The 20,490-nt window shown below is 36.5% G+C and overlaps 1 protein-coding gene across 9 annotated transcripts in view; it reads left to right on the top strand.

Moving 5' to 3' along the window:
- The window catches only part of NRG1 (neuregulin 1), a 1,133,076-nt gene that overhangs the window by 951,608 nt on the left and 160,978 nt on the right, over positions 1–20,490 (top strand). For all 9 annotated transcript variants that reach the window (XM_039463389.2, XM_074383889.1, XM_074383887.1 and 6 more), the window contains exons 2-3: positions 9,920–10,097; positions 20,140–20,261. In XM_039463389.2, coding sequence (XP_039319323.2) covers positions 9,920–10,097; positions 20,140–20,261 — 300 coding nt within the window. The remainder of the gene's footprint in view (positions 1–9,919; positions 10,098–20,139; positions 20,262–20,490) is intronic.

Genomic DNA, 20,490 nt, shown 5'->3' with positions numbered 1-20,490 from the left:
GAAACTACTATATATATATATAATATGTATATGTACATTTTACATACTATACATACTATATTTAGATGTTCTATAAATAAAAAGGACTTTAACTTCATCTCATAGTCTTTGAAAATATATTACAGTTGTTTGAAGATTTTATCTTTAGCCCCTAACCGTGAAATACTGGTCAAGGAACTCTATAGAAAAGGGAGATTGCTAATTTCAATAAGGATAAATCCGCATTCATTTTCTCTTGTATAATTTTACAGTGTTGTAAATTTCTCGCAGACAAATGTGGGAAGGTGATTTGGTATGTATGGCTCATTATAAAAACAAAAAAATTGCTGTAGTGGCTATGAAATGGAGTGGTCTTTCCTAGATTTTTAATCTATTATCCTTCTCCTCCTTTTCTGCCTCCACTTCAAACTTCGCAGAAAAACTAGGTATGGTAAAAAAGTCCTAGGCTTAAGTCTTGGTTCTGCAGCTTGTTAGAATTATGACATTAAGTTTCTGTATCAGTTTTCATCTCTTCACCTGTAAATGGAAACAATCATTATGTACCTTACATGAAATACAACAACTGTTGCAGATGAAAGGAAATTTGACCAAATGGTAACTTTGAGGATGTATAATGACAACAAGCACATTAACAGTTAAGGGAGCAAACCAGCATCCTCTAGACTACGGTCAATCAATGGAGAAGAGTGACTTTGACTTGAAGGCATAGGAGGCATGGTAGCTGACACGTATAATCCCAGTTCTTTGGGAGGCTCAAGCAAGAGGATTGCTTGAAGCTAGGTGTTTGAGACCAGCCTGGACAACGTAGTGAATCCCTGTATACAAAACAAAAACAAAAACAAAAACAGCATGGCGGTGTGTGCCTGTGGCTGTGGTCCCAGCTATGTGAGAGACTAAAGCAGAAGGATCACTGAGCTTAGGATTTCGAGGCTGCAGTAAGCTATGATCACATCACACCACTGCACTCTAGCCTGGGTGACAGAAACCTGACTCAAAAAAAAAAAAAAATTAAAGCAGAGAAGATAATGTGAAAATGTATGTGCTCTTCTTGCAATAATACAAGAACAGTCTGACCACTCTGGATAGACTCTGAAATCAGGTGAGATAAATGAGCTAGTGAGGAACATGACCAGGGTCTCAGCTGAGGCAGGGTCCATTCTGAGAGTTCTCTGACAGTGATGACCAGGTAAGAGAAATACAGACCATAAAAACTTCAAAGTAAAGATGATACAACTTATTTGACAATTTTTCAGTTAGATTTACATGCCATTTTGTTAGTGTCTGATGGCAGAGCAGCATGAGTCCTAGCCCAGTGGCATGCAGAAAACAATGTCACAGAGCCCCACAATTCCAAATAATAAAATGTTTTAGAGAGGATAGATGGGGCCTCTGGAATCATGTTGCACCTGGGTTTCTTCTTTGTCATTGTTTTCCAAATTCTTCCTCATCCTTTCAGGAGACACTTGACGTCCTCCTTTGGCTTAGGAGAGCCTGAGATCCCGTGTATCTTCCATTCAATAAATTTAGAAATTTTGATGTTTGGGCATTGTATCAATCAAGGTGGATACATACAGAGTCGGGCAATAGCCTAACCTTCCAAATAGGGACTGTGACCCCCCTATGATTAACTCGCTTCCCTTGTTTGATTTGGTAGAGATAAATGGTCCTCTGTTTGTACATGCTTTTTTGTTTGTTTCGTTTTTTTTTTTTCTTTTCTTTTTTCTTTTTTCTTTTTTTGAGATGGACACTTGCCCTGTCACCCAGGCTAGGGTGCAGTGGAGTGATCTCAGCTCAGTGCAACCTCAGCTTCCCAGGTTCAAGCGATTTTTGTGCCTTGACCTCCCAAGTAATTGGGATTACAGGTGTGTGCCACCACACCCAGCTTAATTTTTGTATTTTTAGTAGAGATGGGGTTTTACCATGTTGGTCAGGTTGGTTGTGAACTCCTGACGTCAAGTGATTCATCTGCATCAGCCTCCCAAAGTACTGGGATTACAGGTGTGAGCCACTGGCACTTGGCCCTCTACATGTGTTTTTTAAATGCAGTCAGTTGAGTATGGTTTTCAGGTGTAGAATATGATTAATCAACTTCGATGGCCTTCACAAAAGCATACTGTTAAACTGGGCTGATTGTGTCTCATACTCTCAAATCACATATCATGAAGAATCATACTGTTTTACTGTTTCAGTCATTGTATAGCAGTTAATTGGGAGGAGTGAAACTTTGAGGACACCTGTCTGTAAAATCCCCCACCAAAGGAAACCAATAGGTTTGGGAAATCAAAATGAAGCACTAGTAAGAAATCAACTCTGGCTGTAGTGGCACCACGATGATGATGAGTGTTAGAAGTGAAATGCTGAAACATTGCTCCCAATTTTATTCTTTTATGTTGCATGATGACACGTTCTATGCGTGTGATGTGAGGTCTTTCAATATGTTTGCAAAGAAATTATTCAGTAGTTCATATACACATCATTGCATTATACAAGGAGCTGGACACGGAACTGCTGGAATGGAATTTCCAGAGCCTGGCCATCTTAACCCTACTTCGAAGACTATTTCCAGAGCATTTGCTAGTTTGATTTAGTTTGCTGCCAGTAGTAAACAGAGTCAGCTTGAAAATATTTTATAACAAAATACTGACTTTTATGGTGACTTTTATTTCAAATGAAGGTGCCATCATCCTTCCTCAGTAGGCAGGGACAAATAGCAACTCCATTTCAGCTCCCAGGGAACTCTATTTAACTTGAATCAAGAACATTTTGTCTGAAGCCTGATTCAGCTGGAGCACAGGGTGGGGTGAGTACTACATCACCGCAGGTGGCAACAAATGGTGATCTTGTTGGGCAATTTGGGATATAACTCAACAGGCTGGGTGTGGTGACTCACACTTGTAATTCCAGCACTTTGGGAGGCCGAGGTGGGTGGATCACCTGAAGTCAGGAGTTTGGGACCAGCCTGGCCAACATGGTGAAACCCTGTCTTTACCAAAAATAGGAAAATTAGCTTGGCGTGGTGACGCGTACCTGTACTCCCAGCTACTCGAGAAGCTGATGCACGAGAATCACTTGAGCCCAGGAGGCAAAGGTTGCAGTGAGCCAAGATCATGCCACTGCACTCCAGCCTAGGCAACAAGAGCGCAACTCCATCTCAAAAAAAAAAAAAAAAAAAAAAAGATAGCTCAGCGTCGCCCACTGCATTGGTAGCAGGGGATTAAAACCTAGGTGCATTCCAAAATACCATTACCAATAGAATGTGCTGCCTTTTACACAGCTATATTTACACATTTTCATCTGATAAGACAAACTTTCCCTTTTATAGCCAGATTTATGAGTGTAGCTCAGAAGGGAAGAGCAGATGGAGGAGCACAAAGTTTATCCACTCTGTTACAGGACTGTAATCAATTTCGTTGAGATAGTACAAAGAGGGAGAAATATGACCAGGGAATTTTGGAAACTCTCCATGCTAATTTATCTACTTCTAACATGACTATTAACAAAAGGACATCCTGCATTGAGGATTGATTAATGGTATTTGTGTGGCTTTCATTAACTAACATAAATGTCAATCACTGGTTGTCACTGTGAGATCTGTACGTATGTGGTGGCGGGCTTTTTACAGCATTTATGCAGGGAAGACTTGGCTGGGATCACAGCTGAAAGCTCACTGTTACTTGATAATATTTTGCAGGTTTCCTGTGTAATTTGTTCAGTGTGTTGAGGCACTTCAGATTAGCGGCACAAACGTGGAAAGTAAAGATAGGAGCTGGCTTTGCATTGCCAGATCCTTCAGAGACCAGAAATAGGTTTAGCTAGTGTCACGTGCCATCAGCATATCTCTGCTGCATACACATGCTAAAATTTGTTTCCTGTTCTTAACAGTATAATCCAATATTTGATATAGCTGCACGGATAATATTTGAAAAATAAGGGTACAGTAGATGATTAAGACAAGAAGATTGCTTAGATGAATGAGGTTGTTTTTGTTGGAAATTTATTTTGCCTTTATCACAAGTATTTATTCACCCATTAAATTATTGGAATAAATGAACATTTATTGCCTTGAGTTTTTATGTGATCAGAATATGAAATATACATATTTTTGGATTACCACCACAATGGTTTCCTACATCGTGTGACATGGCAAATGGGAATAGCAGAGCAAAAAGTAGACTTTTGGAAATATACCTCGTATACCTGCATGTTTTGAGTTAGAGCATACCTCGTATGCCTGCATGTTTTGAGTTAGAGTCAGAAGAGTCTGTTTGTGATCTTTTAAAATCTTTGCAAACACTTAAAGCCTGTAAAAAGAAGTATTCAAAAGAAGTGCCTATGAAATGTGTGCCATTGCTCTAACAGCATTTGCGTTTTTCTTTTAAAAGGCTATTCTTTGCCCTTGACTATTTGCCTCCGTTGATGCATTTCGAAGGGTATGGATGTGTTTATATTAATGTCAAGCAAGTTTGAAATAGATTTAGGCAGAGACTACTTAAAACTTGCTCTATTATTACATTGTTTCAGGGTGTGGAACTACTGGCCCTCTAGAAACACATTGAAAGCAAAATTATGAACTGCAGTAGACCAAATACAATTAAATCACACTTAAGATTCTCAGAACACCTCCTGCATTTGAAGCATTAGCCTTGAGCTTGCCTTCAACCAGTTTTTAATTAACATACCATTTAAGCTTAGATAAGAATTGCAAGACAAGCAAAAACTTTTTGCAGTTTTAAAATTTGAATACTCAGTTAACAAAAATTGACCCCAAGTTTAGGAACTACCCTGGGCCTTATAAAGTTATACCTGGGTTTTAGAAGATACTTGATTAATAGTGTATTTTTCAGCGAAATAAATGAGATTATTTCATGTGAGTGAACCATATGTCTGAGAAACACGTGTACGTTGAAAATGAATTCCAGATAGCTATTTATATAGTCTCTGACAAAAGAAAATGTACTCTTGAAAATTGTCTCATTATGGATAGATTAGAAAAATCACATAAACCACATGGGCTCAAATACTAGTTTGCATTTTTATAAGAATCTGTAAAATACTCAGGGCTATTCCAGTAGTCCTGGAAGATGAAAAGAGGTTTGAAATAGTATCTTCAAAGACAAAAAAAAAATTTTTTTAATTTTGCCCTGTCTTCTTGACACTTGAATCTGGGCTCTGCTGTAAGTGAGTGAGGAACTTTGTACAGCCCTTCTCTAGAAGATACCACTGATAGCAGAACAGCCGTAGGTCAAGGATATAATTGTGCGGCTCTGTTGATAGTACACAGATGTGTTTCTTCACTTATGCTGTGGAGGGTTTTGAGTTATCAACTTAAGAGAGCTCTTTTTCAAAAGCTGGATATTCTCATGTCATAGAAGTTACCCTAGAAGGACATAGCAGGCACATTATTACACCTGGACTTCTAGGGATGCAAAGTTAGAGTAGCCATGAGCTTTTCCACATCTGATAGTTTTGGAACTGTGTGCAAGATAGAGAAATTTTGGCTGGTTACTAGAGGTATCCTTGAATCCCCAACAGTGAGAAATGTTCATACATTAGGGTCAGCTTAGGAGGGGATATTTTAAGAAGGACCTTGGATCTGAAGGTCTCTGCCTCACTGCATTGTACGTCAACTCGTAAGGCAAGGGATGCACCATTCTTTGCATGCGGACCCCAAAGGAAGGGATAGATGTTGACCTGCCCAAAGAGCAATTGGTTTCCTTCCATCAAAAGACCTAGTGGGGTTAGAGTCCTGAAGTCAAGACTGTGAGGATGAACCATACAAGCATTTCAGTGCAATACAACTTGGATAATTTAATGATATAAATGAATTTAAATGACTTAAATTACTAATTAAATTTAACTTGTAAATTGTTAAATATTAATAAGAATTTCTTTTATGACTGCAAATTAACCAAGATTTTAAAAGTGTTTAATGACATGAACACAAAAAAGCCAACAGTAGACACCAGAACCTCCTTGAGAGTGGAGGGTGAGAGGAACGTGACGAAGGAAAAACTACCTATCAGGTCTTATATGCTTATTACCTGCACAACGAAGTAATCTGTGCAGTAAACCCCTGCAACACTCAATTTACGTGTATAAAAATCTGCACATGTACCCCCTGCACCTAAAATAAAAGTTGAAAAAGGAACGGACTAATGCATGTGCGCGCACACACACACACACACACACACTCTCTTAATGAAGCCTAGGTATTTTATCTAATGGCAGAAAGATCAGATGAGAAAAGCATAAAATCAGAGAGAAACCAAGGATCTCCATTTTTTTCCTCTGTGTGTGGGTTAGTACGTATATGTATAAATGTGTTTCTATTTGTAAACCAGCTGAAGGAATACTTCCAAAAGTCTACTTTGTGCTCTGCTTTTCGTATTTGCCGTGTCACACGGGTAGGAAAACATTGTGTTGGTAATCCCAAAATATTTATATTTCATATTCTGACCACATAAAAACTCAAGGCAATAAATGTTCATTTACTCCAATAATTTAATGGGTGAATACATATTCACGACATTGGTATTTTTGAAGCCTACTTCAGTTGTTTTGTAGAATATCTCTCATTTTGAATTTGTTTTATTGTTTCCTCATGCTTGAAATCAAGACCCCTAATACAAAAATAAGAAAGAAACTAATGAAGACAGAATGGGAAAAAGAAGGAGAGATGAACTAGAGAGAGAAAAGAAAAGAGAGAATAAGAGAAAGAGGGAAAGAGAGAGGCAAACTGATTTTCTGTTAAAATATTTATCAAAGTGAAAGAAAACAAAGTCTCTATAGATTTATGTTCAGACTATATTGATAAGCAAATATATGGAATGGTAAGTGGGAGAACATGGTAGTTATAGAGAAGGCATCTGAAGTACAGTTGACGGTTGGACAATGTAGGTGTTAGGGGTGCTAATCCCCTGTGTGGTCAAAAGTATAACTTTTGACCCCCACCAAACTTAACTACTAATTGCCTATTGTTGACTGGAAGTCTTATCAATAACACAAACAGTTGATTAGTAAATATTTTTGTCTTATATGTATTACATATGGTATTCTTATATAATAAGTAACATAAAATATTACAAGGAAGAGAAAATATATTTCCTATTCATCAGGTGGAAGTGAATCATTATAAAGGTCTTCATCCTTGTCATCTTCATGTTGAGTAGGCTGAGGAGGAGAAGGAGGAAGACGGGGGCGTTGGTCTTGCTGTCTCAAGGGCAGCAGAGATAGAAGAAAATTCATGTACAAGGCATTTTGCTTAGAGGCAAGGGAATACGCCTTGGAAGTTCTGGTGTGTTGCCAAGTTAAATGTCAAATCCAGAGGGGTGAATAATTTGAATTCAAACAAGTTCGTTTAGTCTATACCTAAATTAAAGAGGTAATGTAGTTTACTTAATATATGTAAACCAGGTTTTTTGGTGTCATTTAGCACCAGCAGATTCATTCCTTTAAAACCCTTCACCAGGCCAGGCGTGGTGGCTCACACCTGTAATCCCAACACTCTGGGAGGCCAAGGCATGCGGATTGTTTGAGCCCAGAATGTGGAGACCAGCCTGGATAACATGGCGAAACTCCGTCTCTACAAAAAATACACACATTAGCCAGGCATGGTGGAATGTACTTCTGGTTCTATTTACTCAGAGGCTGAGGCGGGAGGATTGCTTGAGCCCAGGAGGTGGAGGTTGCAGTGAGCCATGATCATGCCACTGCACTCCAGCCTGTGCAACCAAGCAAGATTCTGTCTCAATCAATCAAGCAATAAACAAACCCATCACCAGACTCCCAAATTAAAAATTATCTTAAGGATTTAACAGAAATATGTAGACACTATTTCAGACACATGAGAATATAGTCTGTTTATAAAAACCTGCAAAACAGAGATTCATGAACCACATTTTAAAAAGATTTCTGGGAAAGCTCTTCAGAAAAAAATATTTTCAAGCTGTCAAAAAAAAAAAAAAAGAAAGAAAGAAAGAAAAAGAAGAAGAACCAGGGAATCCTCAAGTATCAAGCACTAAGAATAGTTAAAATAAGTTTTCTAATTTGCTGGTGTATCTGCCACATTAAATGTCTGCTTCTTCTCCACCTCATCTCCTAGCTACCAAATAAAAAAGGGGGATGTGTAATTATAGGGGTACTGCTAAGAAATTGAAGCATTCAAATGATTTTTGCTGTAATTTATTGGAAACTTCATATGTTCATTCCTGACAATTTTTGGATTTACTTGGTAAGGGCAGAATCGTAGAAAAACAAAGAGAGTTCCCTGAGTAGGAAAGGTACTCCATTTCCTGTTCATGGTTAGGTGACCCTGATTACCGTCTTTGGAGTCTTGGGTCTCTTACCCGGTGAATAATTAGGTACTGAATCAGGGAGGTACAGACTCATTTGCCTGGGTTTGTTTTCTGGGAGTTCCTGTTTAACATTCCTGAACTGGAGCAGAAGTATATTTTGTAGCTGTGTTTTCTGAGTCTCAGAGGAGGCTGAGAGTTGTTGAGTTCTCAAGTTTTGTGATGCTTGTTATTAAGTGAAATTATGTGTGCAGAGGAAAATCTATTCATCTATGCTTTTAAAAAATGTCTATGATAAACAGAATTAGACATATAGAATTGTGTAACACACATGTCCGTATTACCTAGCTTCCACAGTTATCAGCTTCTTGGTAATTGTTTTTCACCCTTATGCCTAGCCATTCCCACCACCCTATTATCTTGAAGCAAATCTTGGATATTATAACATTTTATCTGTTGAGTATTTCACTAGATATTTTTAAGCAGTCTTGCTTAAAATAAGAATGGTATGTAGGTGTTTAATTTATTCTCTAACTTAATGCATAATTTAAGTACTCACAGTCTCTGTTGAGACTATTTAGATGCACTAAATCCAATCAGAGAGAGAATTTGATGAGGATAGTGGTCATCTGGAATGGTCCATTGTTCTGTATGGGATAGCAACTGTATAGGTCCAGTCAAAGAATGATAGCATCCGAGAATTTCTGTCTTGAAGAAAGGAGCCATTGTTAAGATTCATGGGTTTTCTGTGTTCTTTGGTCCCCTCTGATGACAGGATAGTGAAATGAGCCCTAGCTCCAAGTACCCACAAACTTTGTAACCATGGATAAAGTCAGCCACTTACTTATCTCTGAAATTAAACTTCGCAATTTTAAAAATGGATGTGATGCTTCCTGCACTTATTCAGAGAACTGTGATACACTGTGATTTGGGATGTGAACACACTTTAAAAATAATGGCCCGGTTACATAGTCTCCTTTTATTTTTTATTTTAATTTTTTAAATTTCTTTTATGAAGCAGAATCTCACTCAGTTGCTCAGGCTGAAGTGCAGTGGTGGGATCATGGCTCACTGCAGCCTTAGGTGGTCCTCCCACCTCAGCCTCCCAGGTAGCTGGTACTACAGGCACACGTCACCATGCTGGCTAATTTTTATATTTTTGTAGAGATGGGGTTTCACCATGTTGCCAAAACTGGCCTCCAACTTGAGGGCTCAAGTGATCCTCCTGCCTCAGCCTCTCGAAGTGCTGGAATTACAGGCATGAGCCATGGCACCCAGCCTACAGATGATCCTTTAACACAGGCTTTTGGTTCTTTGAAATTACCAGTGTTCAGGATTCTTAATGGCATCAGAGAATATGAAGATTGAAGAAGTAACTATCTAGAATGTTTTTAAGGAATAATTTTTAGTCTAGCTTCTCTGTTTTTTCTGAATATAGTTTATTTGGGCATTTTACTTTTCTCCAAGATGAGGTCCATTTTCACTCAACCATTTTGCAGTTTATTTTTCTCTCTATTAATAAAACCTATGGAATGGTATCTTGATCAGGCTAACTCCAAATTAAATGTTTCTCTTTGAAAGATTGCCTGGTGATCGAAATTGTTTTTCCTTCTCTTTTCTTCTTTTAGCCTTGCCTCCCCGATTGAAAGAGATGAAAAGCCAGGAGTCAGCTGCAGGGTCCAAACTAGTCCTTCGGTGTGAAACCAGTTCTGAATACTCTTCTCTCAGATTCAAGTGGTTCAAAAATGGGAATGAATTGAATCGAAAAAACAAACCACAAAACATCAAGATACAAAAAAAGCCAGGGTAAGTATAATGCAAAAAATAGTACAGACTGCCCCCAACAATAAGACAATATAACGTATAAATGTTATTTAGGCCCTAATAAGTGAATTTACTCTCAGAAACATGATACATAATAAGTGAAAAGCTGTTTCATTATATAATGACAAAAAAAAAATCATGTCATCACATAGGCAAGAATTCAGAGTTTCTGGTCCTTAAAGCTTGTTGATGAAGAAAAGAAAGGATGGATGGAGAAAGCACTGTAGGAAGTAAGAAGAGATGGAAGGGAAGAAGGAAGGGAGCATCAGTGGTAGATGCTGTCATAGTAATAGATCCTAAAATTCAATTTCTTGGCTGGTTGCTGTGGCTCACGCTTGTAATCCCAGCAGTTTGGGAGGCTGAGGATAGTGGATCACCTGAGGTCAGGAGTTCGAGACCAGCCCAGACAACGTGGGAAAACCTTGTCTCTACTAAAAGTAGCCGGATGTGTTGGGTGCCTGTAATTCTAGATACTCGGGAGGCTGAAGCAGGAGAATCACTTGAACCAAGGAGGCAGAGGTTGCAGTGAGCCAAGATCATGCCACTGCACTACAGCCTGGGCAATAGAGCAAGACTCCATTTCAAAAAGAAAAAAAAAAAGTGCTATTTCCTTAAAATAAGACAAATGCATACAATAATTCAGAGTACCAGTGTCTTATAAAGTTAAAATCACAGCTTCCCTAAAAAGCTTAGTCAGTACTTGGATTTGTGGAAAGAATTGGAGTCAGTTGAATTCAGACTATTTTTTAACAAGAGGTTAATGATATAATTATATCTAATAGAATTTTTAACTGACACTGCTGATAAAGCACATTGTCACTTTAGCAGATTTTAAAATTAGGTAATTTTAGATAGCAAGAATATTAAATGTTCCTACCCTCCCTGAGAAGGTCCATTTTGGATAGGGCTTCATGTGATTCCTGTAATATCTTGGTGGATGCATCTTTAATCTACTCTAAAATGATGCTCTGTTACCATCCCTACACTCTTCATTCTTATTTACTTCCTTACTTAAGAATCATTTCTTCTAATATCAAACTACATATTGAAATTAGAGAAAAGTATGTTGGGTTTCTGCTTCTAGAGAGTCCTTTAATCAATGTGACATGTATAATAGTGGTTCCACACTCAAAGATGACATTTTCTGCACTCCTATCTCAAAGGGTTCCAGTGAACCCTCAGGCTTGGTAACAGATGCCACAGAACAATCTCCTATACTTTGATTTTATAGGACATTAACCAGAAAGTTGTTAACACATTCATGAGCAAAGTGATTATAAGGAGAATTGAATTTAAGTGTTTGTTTGCTCTGATGACTATAATTAGGGGTGTTTCCTAGTTTCTGTGGTTTTATTAACTACATAATTTATTAATTACATGTTTACTCTAGTTATTGATCATGTCAGATAGAGCTGTTGCTTTGGAAGTGTAACAAAGTGTAAGAGGGTTATATCACTTTCTGCAGCAGGTAGTACTTCAAAGATACATAATATACTGTAAAGAGACATGGCATTTTTATACCTAATACTACTTATTTATTCATTTATTTTATTTTTAAGACAGAGTCTTGCTCTGTCACCTGGGCTGGAGTGCAATGGCGCAATCTCGGCTCACTGCAACCACTGCCTCCCAGGCTCAAGCGATTATCCTGCCTCAGCCAACCCGAGTAGCTGGGATTACAGGATGCGCCATTGCGCCTGGCTAATTTTTGTATTTTTCATATAGACGTGGTCTTGAGCTGCTGACCTCAGGTGATCCATCTGCCTCAGCTTCCCAAAGTGATGGGATTACAGGAAGGAGCCAATATGCCCAGCCTACTAATTTTTTTACATTATTTCAATATGTAGCAGTTCAATAGCACATGGCAGCTATCTTATTTGCAGATTAGGAAATTAAGGGTCAGAAAAGTGTTCTGCTTTTCCTCAAGTCACATAGTTAGGAAGATACCCATTGCGAGCTGAGTTTATTATTATTGTTACACCCATTAAAAAATGTAATATACTGAGAATGAAGGAGGTGAAGTTTCTTCCTGTAGATCATATTGGTAATAAAGGGTTAAACTTAGATGTGAACTAGGTCTGACTCTAAGTCTCATGTCTTTTCAACAGATACTTGTGATTTTGCTATATAGATTAAATAGATTGGCTACAAATCTATTTCTTGGGTTCCTTTCTTTGAAATGGAGAACATTCGTGTTTAGTAGCTTGGGTGCATGAGGGGAGTAGGAAATACGATGAATGAATTCAAAAGACAAGGAGATTCCCATAAAGAAGTTTAACAGGACAAAAAATACTCCTAGGTTTTGGATGAAATTGATTTTGGTGTTTGATTTTCATCAGACAAGTTAGTTAGAAATGAAGTTATCTGCACATGCAGGGTAATGTCTCATTTATTTTTATATAGCTGTCAAAGGATACCAGTAATATCTAAGTGCCCGTAAAAGGTTTTCTGCTAGGAGTGTGGAGAAATTTAAGAGGCATAGGGCATTATAATCTCTGTGCCCAGGGTTAGGGGGTCATAAGATTGTATAGAGATGATCTAGTTCAGTCTTACATAAAACATGGGAATTCTAGAAATTATGTGTTGAAACACCGTTAGAGCTGAGAAGAGGCAGGGAGGGAAGAGAGGTTCATCTGGAAGAAAGCATTGTCCCACTGCAAATATTCAGTCTGATGATACCTGGAGAGAGGGAAATGAAGTTGGGTAGATAAGATGAGAAAATGAATTTTTTAAGAAAGTGAACTGACTAGAAAGAATAGGCTTCAAAAAAGGTACATGTATACTTAAAGAGGTAATTTGTTACATGATTTCAATGACATGGAAAAGTATCATTAGTATTCAGAAAAGCATTTTCATATTGGCTTCATAGGTCCAGACAGCTAAGAGCACTATCTATATATTAATAAAATCCCATTATACCAGAAAGGGCAATAGTCAGAAATTACTTCTTTTAAACAGTGGTCTGGCTGGAAATAATTAAATGGGGAAAAATGTATTGAAGTAATGCAACTATAAATCACTCAAAACAGTCAACATATTTGATCTAAAATTAAGACATACTTTGTATAGCGTGGACTGCTATTTGGTAAGTGATCAGCTTATTGGTTTTCAGAATTGGGCATTTTGTCATTTCTGAACTTGCATCTTTTTATAAAAAATTAGCATTGTCAGTTTTTTGTTTTTTTGTTTTTTGTTTTTTGTTTTTTTGACACAGAGTCTCGCTCTGTCACCCAGGCTGGAGTACAGTGGTGTGATCTCGGCTCACTGCACTGTCTACCTCTCAGGTTCAAGCGATTCTTCTGCCTCAGCCTCCTGAGTAGCTGGGACAACAGGAACCCTCCACCACACCCAGCTAATTTTTTTTTTTTTTTTAATTTTTAGTAGAGATGGGATTTCACCATATTGGCCAGGCTGGTCTCCAACTCCTGACCTTGTGATCTGCCCACCTCAGCTTCCCAAGGCGCTGGGATTACAGGCGTGAGCTGCCATGCTCAGCCAGTTTTTTTTTGTTGTTGTTGTTGTTTCTTTTTTTTGTTTTGTTTTGTTTTTTGTTTTTAGATTAAAGGATCCAACTGAATCTAAATTTAATTAACATTTGCAAAGCGCCCTATTATTTCAATTTATCCTGTAAATATAAGTAGAATAAATATTATTATTGTTATACCTATCTAAAAAAAAATTCCTGAGAATGCAGGAAGTTAAGTTTCTTCCTGTAGATCATAGTGGTAATAAATGGTTAAACTTATATTTGAAAGTTTCAAATCTCTAAGTGACTCTAAGTTTCCTGTCTTTTCAACAGATGTTTGTGATTTTGCTGCATAAAGTCATAAGTCAGAACATAGGGCTCTGGCATGGTTAGGTTTAGGATAATGTCTTTAATTAAAAGATTCTTATTTTTTGGATTCACCTATGTATTACTATTAATGATTTTTAATTAGTAAGATATTCAGACTATTAGTGTTTTGCAGTGGTTAGTTGGTACTTGACTTAAACTTTTTCTTAGGCTATGATCAACCAAGCAGAGGTGAAGTTTAGTTCGAGGTGCAAGATTTTTCTGGGATTCTCTTTATTTAAATACAACATTGACTCTTTTTCAATCCTTAGTCTTAGCTGCTTTTTCACATTTTTTTATAATCTAGATTATGCATAGCAGCTAAAATATCCTTTTAATTCTTTAGTGTTTACTGGAACAATTTCACAGCAATATGCAATTTCTGTTATTTTGTAAGATCTTACCCTTCTTTTGCCTATGGTTTCACTAAAAACTACATTCCTACGTGTTCTTCCTATGATTTTTGAATTCTCATCTAAGCCTTTGTTTGTTTTATTTGGCTAACCCATGTGTAGGGCCAATTAAAAGAAATGGAAACTGCCCTCATGTTATATGTCTGCTTATCCCTTTGTTCTTGTTTTCTTTGACTGGTGGATGATTTTGATCAGGAAAAATGGTTAAAGAGCTTTGAGTGTGACAGATCCTTATGTTAGGACTGTCAGATTGACCTTATTTAAGCATCTGTTCTATCTTAGCTTTATGAAAGTCTGGCTTCCTGTTGTTTGTATGTTTCACACACTTTGACACACCCTTAATTTTGCCTCAGCTCTTACATATTTTCATTTTGTTTAAAATCAGCTCAAATTGTTCACATTAGAAAAATGTTACAAATTATTTCTTCAATTTTTAGTGGGTTTTTTTTTTGTTTTGTTTTGTTTTGTTTTGTTTTTACTTTATAATGGAAAATGTTTATGTATTTTTTTTCCTTATATTAGCTGAGCAACTCTGGCAGATCACTTGAACTTGATCTATTATGAAATGTCAATGTTCTCAGTAGAAAATGGGAATCCTCAGTGGCATTCCATATGGTTTATGTGAGGCACTTGGCACAGTGACTGGTTCTGTTGCTTAAGAAGCTCCTCTTTCAGCCAAGCACAGTGTTGTACACCTAAAGTCCCAGATATTGAGGATCTCTTGAGGGCAGGAGTTCAAGACGAGCCTGGGCAACATAGCAAGACCCCATCTGTATACTTAAAAAAAAAAATCATAATTCCTTTTTTGCTTTTTTGTCCTTTTCATGATGATCAGTTTTACAATATCTGAAGCAGAGTTGGATACACACACACAAGCACTGTCTATGTAATTCCTTAGGGGTCAGGTATAAACTGAGGAGTCCTTCCCTATATGTGTTTAAGTTGCCTTAGCCTGTAACTATGGTAGAAGAATCAAGCTAAACTGAATAATAGCTAATGGAATCAAATTCACCTTGTAAGTGAGCACTCACTAAAAATCACAGTGTGCTTTCTGATATTAAAAAAAAAGGAAATTAATACTCAGAACTTTTTATCTTCAAATTACTTCATATTAATTTACCTTTATATTTTATTGCTTTTTCTTATTCTAAAAGTAATACATGCTTATTATGAAAATCCAAATATTTCAGGAACATAGATTGTGATTACTATAATAATAGTTAACACTTACTGGAAAGTTACTATATTCAAACATTATTTTAAACACTTTACATGAATTAACTCATTTAATATTTTTAGAAAATAAAAATTCACTGAAATTCCAACCTTCCTCCAGATCCCCAGAAAACTCATCAATTAAAGAGCAAAAAGTTAAATTTATAGCTATAAGGGAATCCGGTAGTTTTTGCAAGCTATTTCCTTCTTAAAGACAGTGTATAGTATCTTACTGAAAAGAGAAAAACAAGACATGTATCCATACTTATCAAAGCCCCAAATCTTTTTGCAATACATAATTTTCAAGGAAGATTTGGCTCATTCTACACTCTTACTACATTCTGTCCCGTCTCTAGGACACAAGGCTGGAGGAATCCCATAGTTAACTGTATCATTAGAATTCAGAGGAGTCTTTGTGATCCTTGAGGTCAGTGGTTTTCCAATGATGTCTCCATAGAATCCTAAATTTCTATTGAATTGCAAAAAGGATTACCAGTCACTCTGACCTGGAACACTTTCTGTATGATGTGATATTTTTGAATGTGACGTTCTGATTTAAGCTTTCATTTTAAAACAGGATTTTGTTGTAAAAAATAGTTAAAACCACTGATCTAATTTAATCTTTCTCTGCATAGAGATATTCTTGTAAGAATGTGCTTGGCAGGTGGCTATCCAGACTTGAATCTTTCCAAAGAGAAATCCTAACTCTTTCACAAGGCACCCTATATATTTTTGAATGCTCAGAAAAGTCCTTCTATGTAATATCATTCAAAACATGTTTCCTTTTCTCTGTAAGACTTAGTTTTCTTGTAAGTCTTAGCAATCCCAAATAATTTCCTTTTCCATATGCATCCAGGAAATATATTTAAATAGTTACCCATATTTAATTCATAGTTGTCTGCCAGTGGGACCTCTGTTTCTTTAACACAAACCTCTCTAGTGTTAAGATTTCTAGGCCCTCTTCAATTCTGATTACCCTCTTCTAAAGTCCTTTAATTACTGTTTTTTTCTCATCTAGTGTCATTCCAAAGTATAATTCAGCATTCTAGACGTGATCCAGCCAATGAGGAATGTATTGGGGCTTTTATCCAATTTGATTTATGCTCTGCTTTAATATTAATTTGGCTAAATAGTACATAACATTCTTTTGTTCTTTCTTTTTAAAAATAGTTTTTAAAATGGGTTAATGATAAGCATGCGGCTAATTGAAATTCTTTCTGCATATATTGTAGTCGAGGCATATCTCTTTCCTCTTGTATTTATGCCACTGATTTTTGAACGTGAATGTACTTGTTACGCTTATCTTGATCAAATTGAATCTTAGTCTTGGCCCATTGATGTTCTGTCTTAGAATTCCCAATGTGTCCTCCACAGAAAAGATTCCATGGCCACATGTCATGCCTGCCTTAGAAATTCACAGTACAGATTTGCAAAAAAACACTGAGATGCATTGTTGTAAAGAGACCTATTTAACTTTTTTAAATGCAAGATTAACTTTAGCAAGGAACCATTTTTTAAAAATCTCTATTTCTTTTAAAGCCTAACATTTGATTACTCTAAGAATAGTATTCCAGGAAACAATGCCCAGGCCTATTAGGAGATGTTTGATTTTAAGTCTTATCCCTTTAAGATTATGTTAACTCTTAAAATATGATTACCATGTTTCTTATAGTTCCATCTAGACCAGTAGTTAAAATGTTAATTGCATTGGGTCAAGAAAGAGGTCTTTAGATACAAACAAGATTGCTCCTAGATTTGTATCAATAGGAAAGAAGGGTTGTTCTTGAGGGTGTTGTAATAATCTTGGAGTAGTCCATTCTTAGGATATTGTTGTAATCTTATCTCAGAATTCTGAGACTTAAGAAAAGCTACTGTTTCCTTATTTTAGAAATTTACTCTTGTCTGTGGCATTGAAAATCAAGATATCGTGCCCCACCCTGATATTGTTCATAATTTATCTATTATTGCTAGTGGTTTCATGGTTATACATGAAAATTCTTTCAGGAAACTATGCAAAATGGGCTGGAAAATATTACAGTATTTATCCAATTTTTCTCACTATCCTTCAAAGGTACCCATCACAAAGGAAACTTGTTATATATGGACGAAGTAGATAAATAGCTAATAAGCCATTTAAAAAATCGTATGATATTTGAAAATTCCAAAATTCAGCCTAAAAGTTAATACAACTGGACCTTGAGTGATAATCTAATATTGTTTTATTTTGAAAATTTTAAAAGTTGTTATATTTTATATTAAGACATATTACCTATTTGTACAGATACTTTTCATCAAAATGACCCATTGTGGCTTATAGGGCTATATTCAGGAGGCTTTCCTATGAATAACCTCTCTGATTAATGTGTGAATATTCTGAAATGGCCCTTGGTGTTGTTCTCCCCATTCCACAGATAGATAAAGCTGTTAAATTTCATTCACTCTTGTGAACTTTGTTTTGTGGATCATTATTTTCAAAAAATATTGACAGATATGCCTCATGAATGAAAAGGATTCCATGATCAAATAAGTTTGAGAGAGAATAAATAATATATCCCCTTTCTGAGGAGTCAGAGTACATCAGCATATTCAAGACCCTGAGATATCCTGTGATATTAAAGATAATGAAAAGTTTGTCTTTATTTCACTTAATATTTTCCAAATTTATTTGAATGAAGAGCACATTGCTTCGATTGTTACCTTGAGTTTACCTGTTGACATAATTGAGTCATGACTAGCGAAGTTAATTTTTCAACCCCTTTGTTGGTTTGATCATCAGTGTCCCTGGTCTGGACCACCTCTGATGATTTGTACCCTCTCATCATGGCATTTTCGTTGCTTCAAACCAGCATTAGGAATGTTAAGTTCCGCTGAGTACTTAAGCAAACATCCAAATACTATCTTCATTCATTCACACATTTATCCAATAATGTCTGAAGACAAAACATAGCCTGATGTATGCTTGTTCAGACTAGTAAGAAGTTGACATTATGGCTCCACTCTCCAAAGTATATGTCCTAGGTTGAGAGATGAGACATGCTGAAAGAACTTTCATAAAAAGGGGATCATGGGAGAGGTACTCAGGACTGTCAGAATTTAGACACATGAGAGAGCGACTCCAGCTACATGATTGGGAAAGGATGGATGAAGCAATTGGCATCTGACACGGCTCTGGAAGGTCAGCTGGGATTTTCAATGTATGTGAATGCAGACCTCCCATTGTAGGAAGAAGAAATGAAACAGACAAAAACACAGAGGTAGAAGATCAGGAGGCTTACACGTAGAACTTTGGGTGGTTCAGTCAGATAGGCTGGAGGAGACTAGTTGGAATTAAATTTGGAACAATTCATTTTACTCAATTAACATTATTGTGTGACAAGAAGATAAAAAAATTCACTAGAAAACTAGCAAAGTATAACATGGGAGATTTGCAACCAGAAGGATTGCTGTCTTTTCTTCCACCCTTGTTGTTATCCCCTTGAGAGCCCAGGAAGTAATACTTACCAGGCTAGAGCATAGAAGGATTATTATTATTATTATTATTATTATTATTATTATTATTTTGGAGATAGGGGTCTCTTCATGTTTCCCAGACTGGAGTGCAGTGACTATTAACTGGCACGATCATGGTACATTACAGCCTTGAATTCCTGAGCTCAAGTGATTCTCTCACCACAGCCTCCCATGTAGCTGGGATTCCAGGGGTCATGCCAGCACACCAGGCTTTAGAAGATTCTTTAGAAAGACTTCAGTAAACTCTGAGCCAATCCCAGCTGTTCTGAGTTCTTACATCCTGGAGACTGCTTAAATTACAGGTCATGTACAACAATAATACACAGACACAGAGACACAGCAAATCACAACGCTGCCCATATTTCAAAAAATAAATAATAAATAAAGGTGAATGTTGATGAAATATTCAGAGTTTTATAAAACTGTGTGATAATGTTGCCCAAATATTTATTCCAGTATTAAGAACCTTTCATGTTCTATGCTCCCAACAATGAGAATTTTTAAGGAAAGAAAAATTCCTTTTCTTTTGAAATTGATAAATCCTCTTCATTCAAAATTAACATTATTCTTGATGTTACTCTACTGCGAAGAAGAGTACACAGTATTTTTTATCTGTTCTAGCCAGCATTAAGTGTCCTTAACAGACTTATAGGAAATGATTTTATACATTTTTCTCTTCCTAAACCCTAGTGGCTGATAGCATTTGCATATAGAGAAGTAAGAAAATTTACCAATTGGGTTTAAAAATCTAAGGTATAACATAGTTACTGTTGGCAGTAGGGGAGTAAAAGGAAAACTAGAGAGGACCTCCTTTAAACTACTGACAAGGTGATAAAATTAAGATAATATCTATAGTAAGACTTAAATGTGATACATCTACTTTTACTCTAGGTAAAATCATGCAGTCAGATCATTGTAATAGAAGTTGTATTTTGACATATGTGTAAGGTAGAAATAGGCAGTTTGAGAACTCTGAAAGCATAGAAAAGCATATATTTATATTTACTGGATTTCTGTAGTATATACTGACATCACTTTGGTTCTGATCTTATAGGAAGTCAGAACTTCGCATTAACAAAGCATCACTGGCTGATTCTGGAGAGTATATGTGCAAAGTGATCAGCAAATTAGGAAATGACAGTGCCTCTGCCAATATCACCATCGTGGATTCAAACGGTAAGAGTTACCTACTGTGTTCTGTTCCTCAGTCTGTAAGAAGACAAGACATGTGGTAAGACTCATAATAGATTAATGTGTTAAATCTCATCGTAAACAAAAACAAAGAAAACCAGACGTTTGAAGAATCTTGTATGTCTTTCATAAATTTCTGTACTCCATGAGATTATATAGACCTGAAATATACATAGATTATTTACAAAAGGATTTGAATAAGGCCATGAATGGC

The sequence above is a fragment of the Saimiri boliviensis genome, chromosome 13 (genome assembly GCF_048565385.1).
Source record: "Saimiri boliviensis isolate mSaiBol1 chromosome 13, mSaiBol1.pri, whole genome shotgun sequence".
NCBI lineage: Eukaryota > Metazoa > Chordata > Mammalia > Primates > Cebidae > Saimiri > Saimiri boliviensis.
This window is presented reverse-complemented; position numbering and strand designations above follow the sequence as displayed.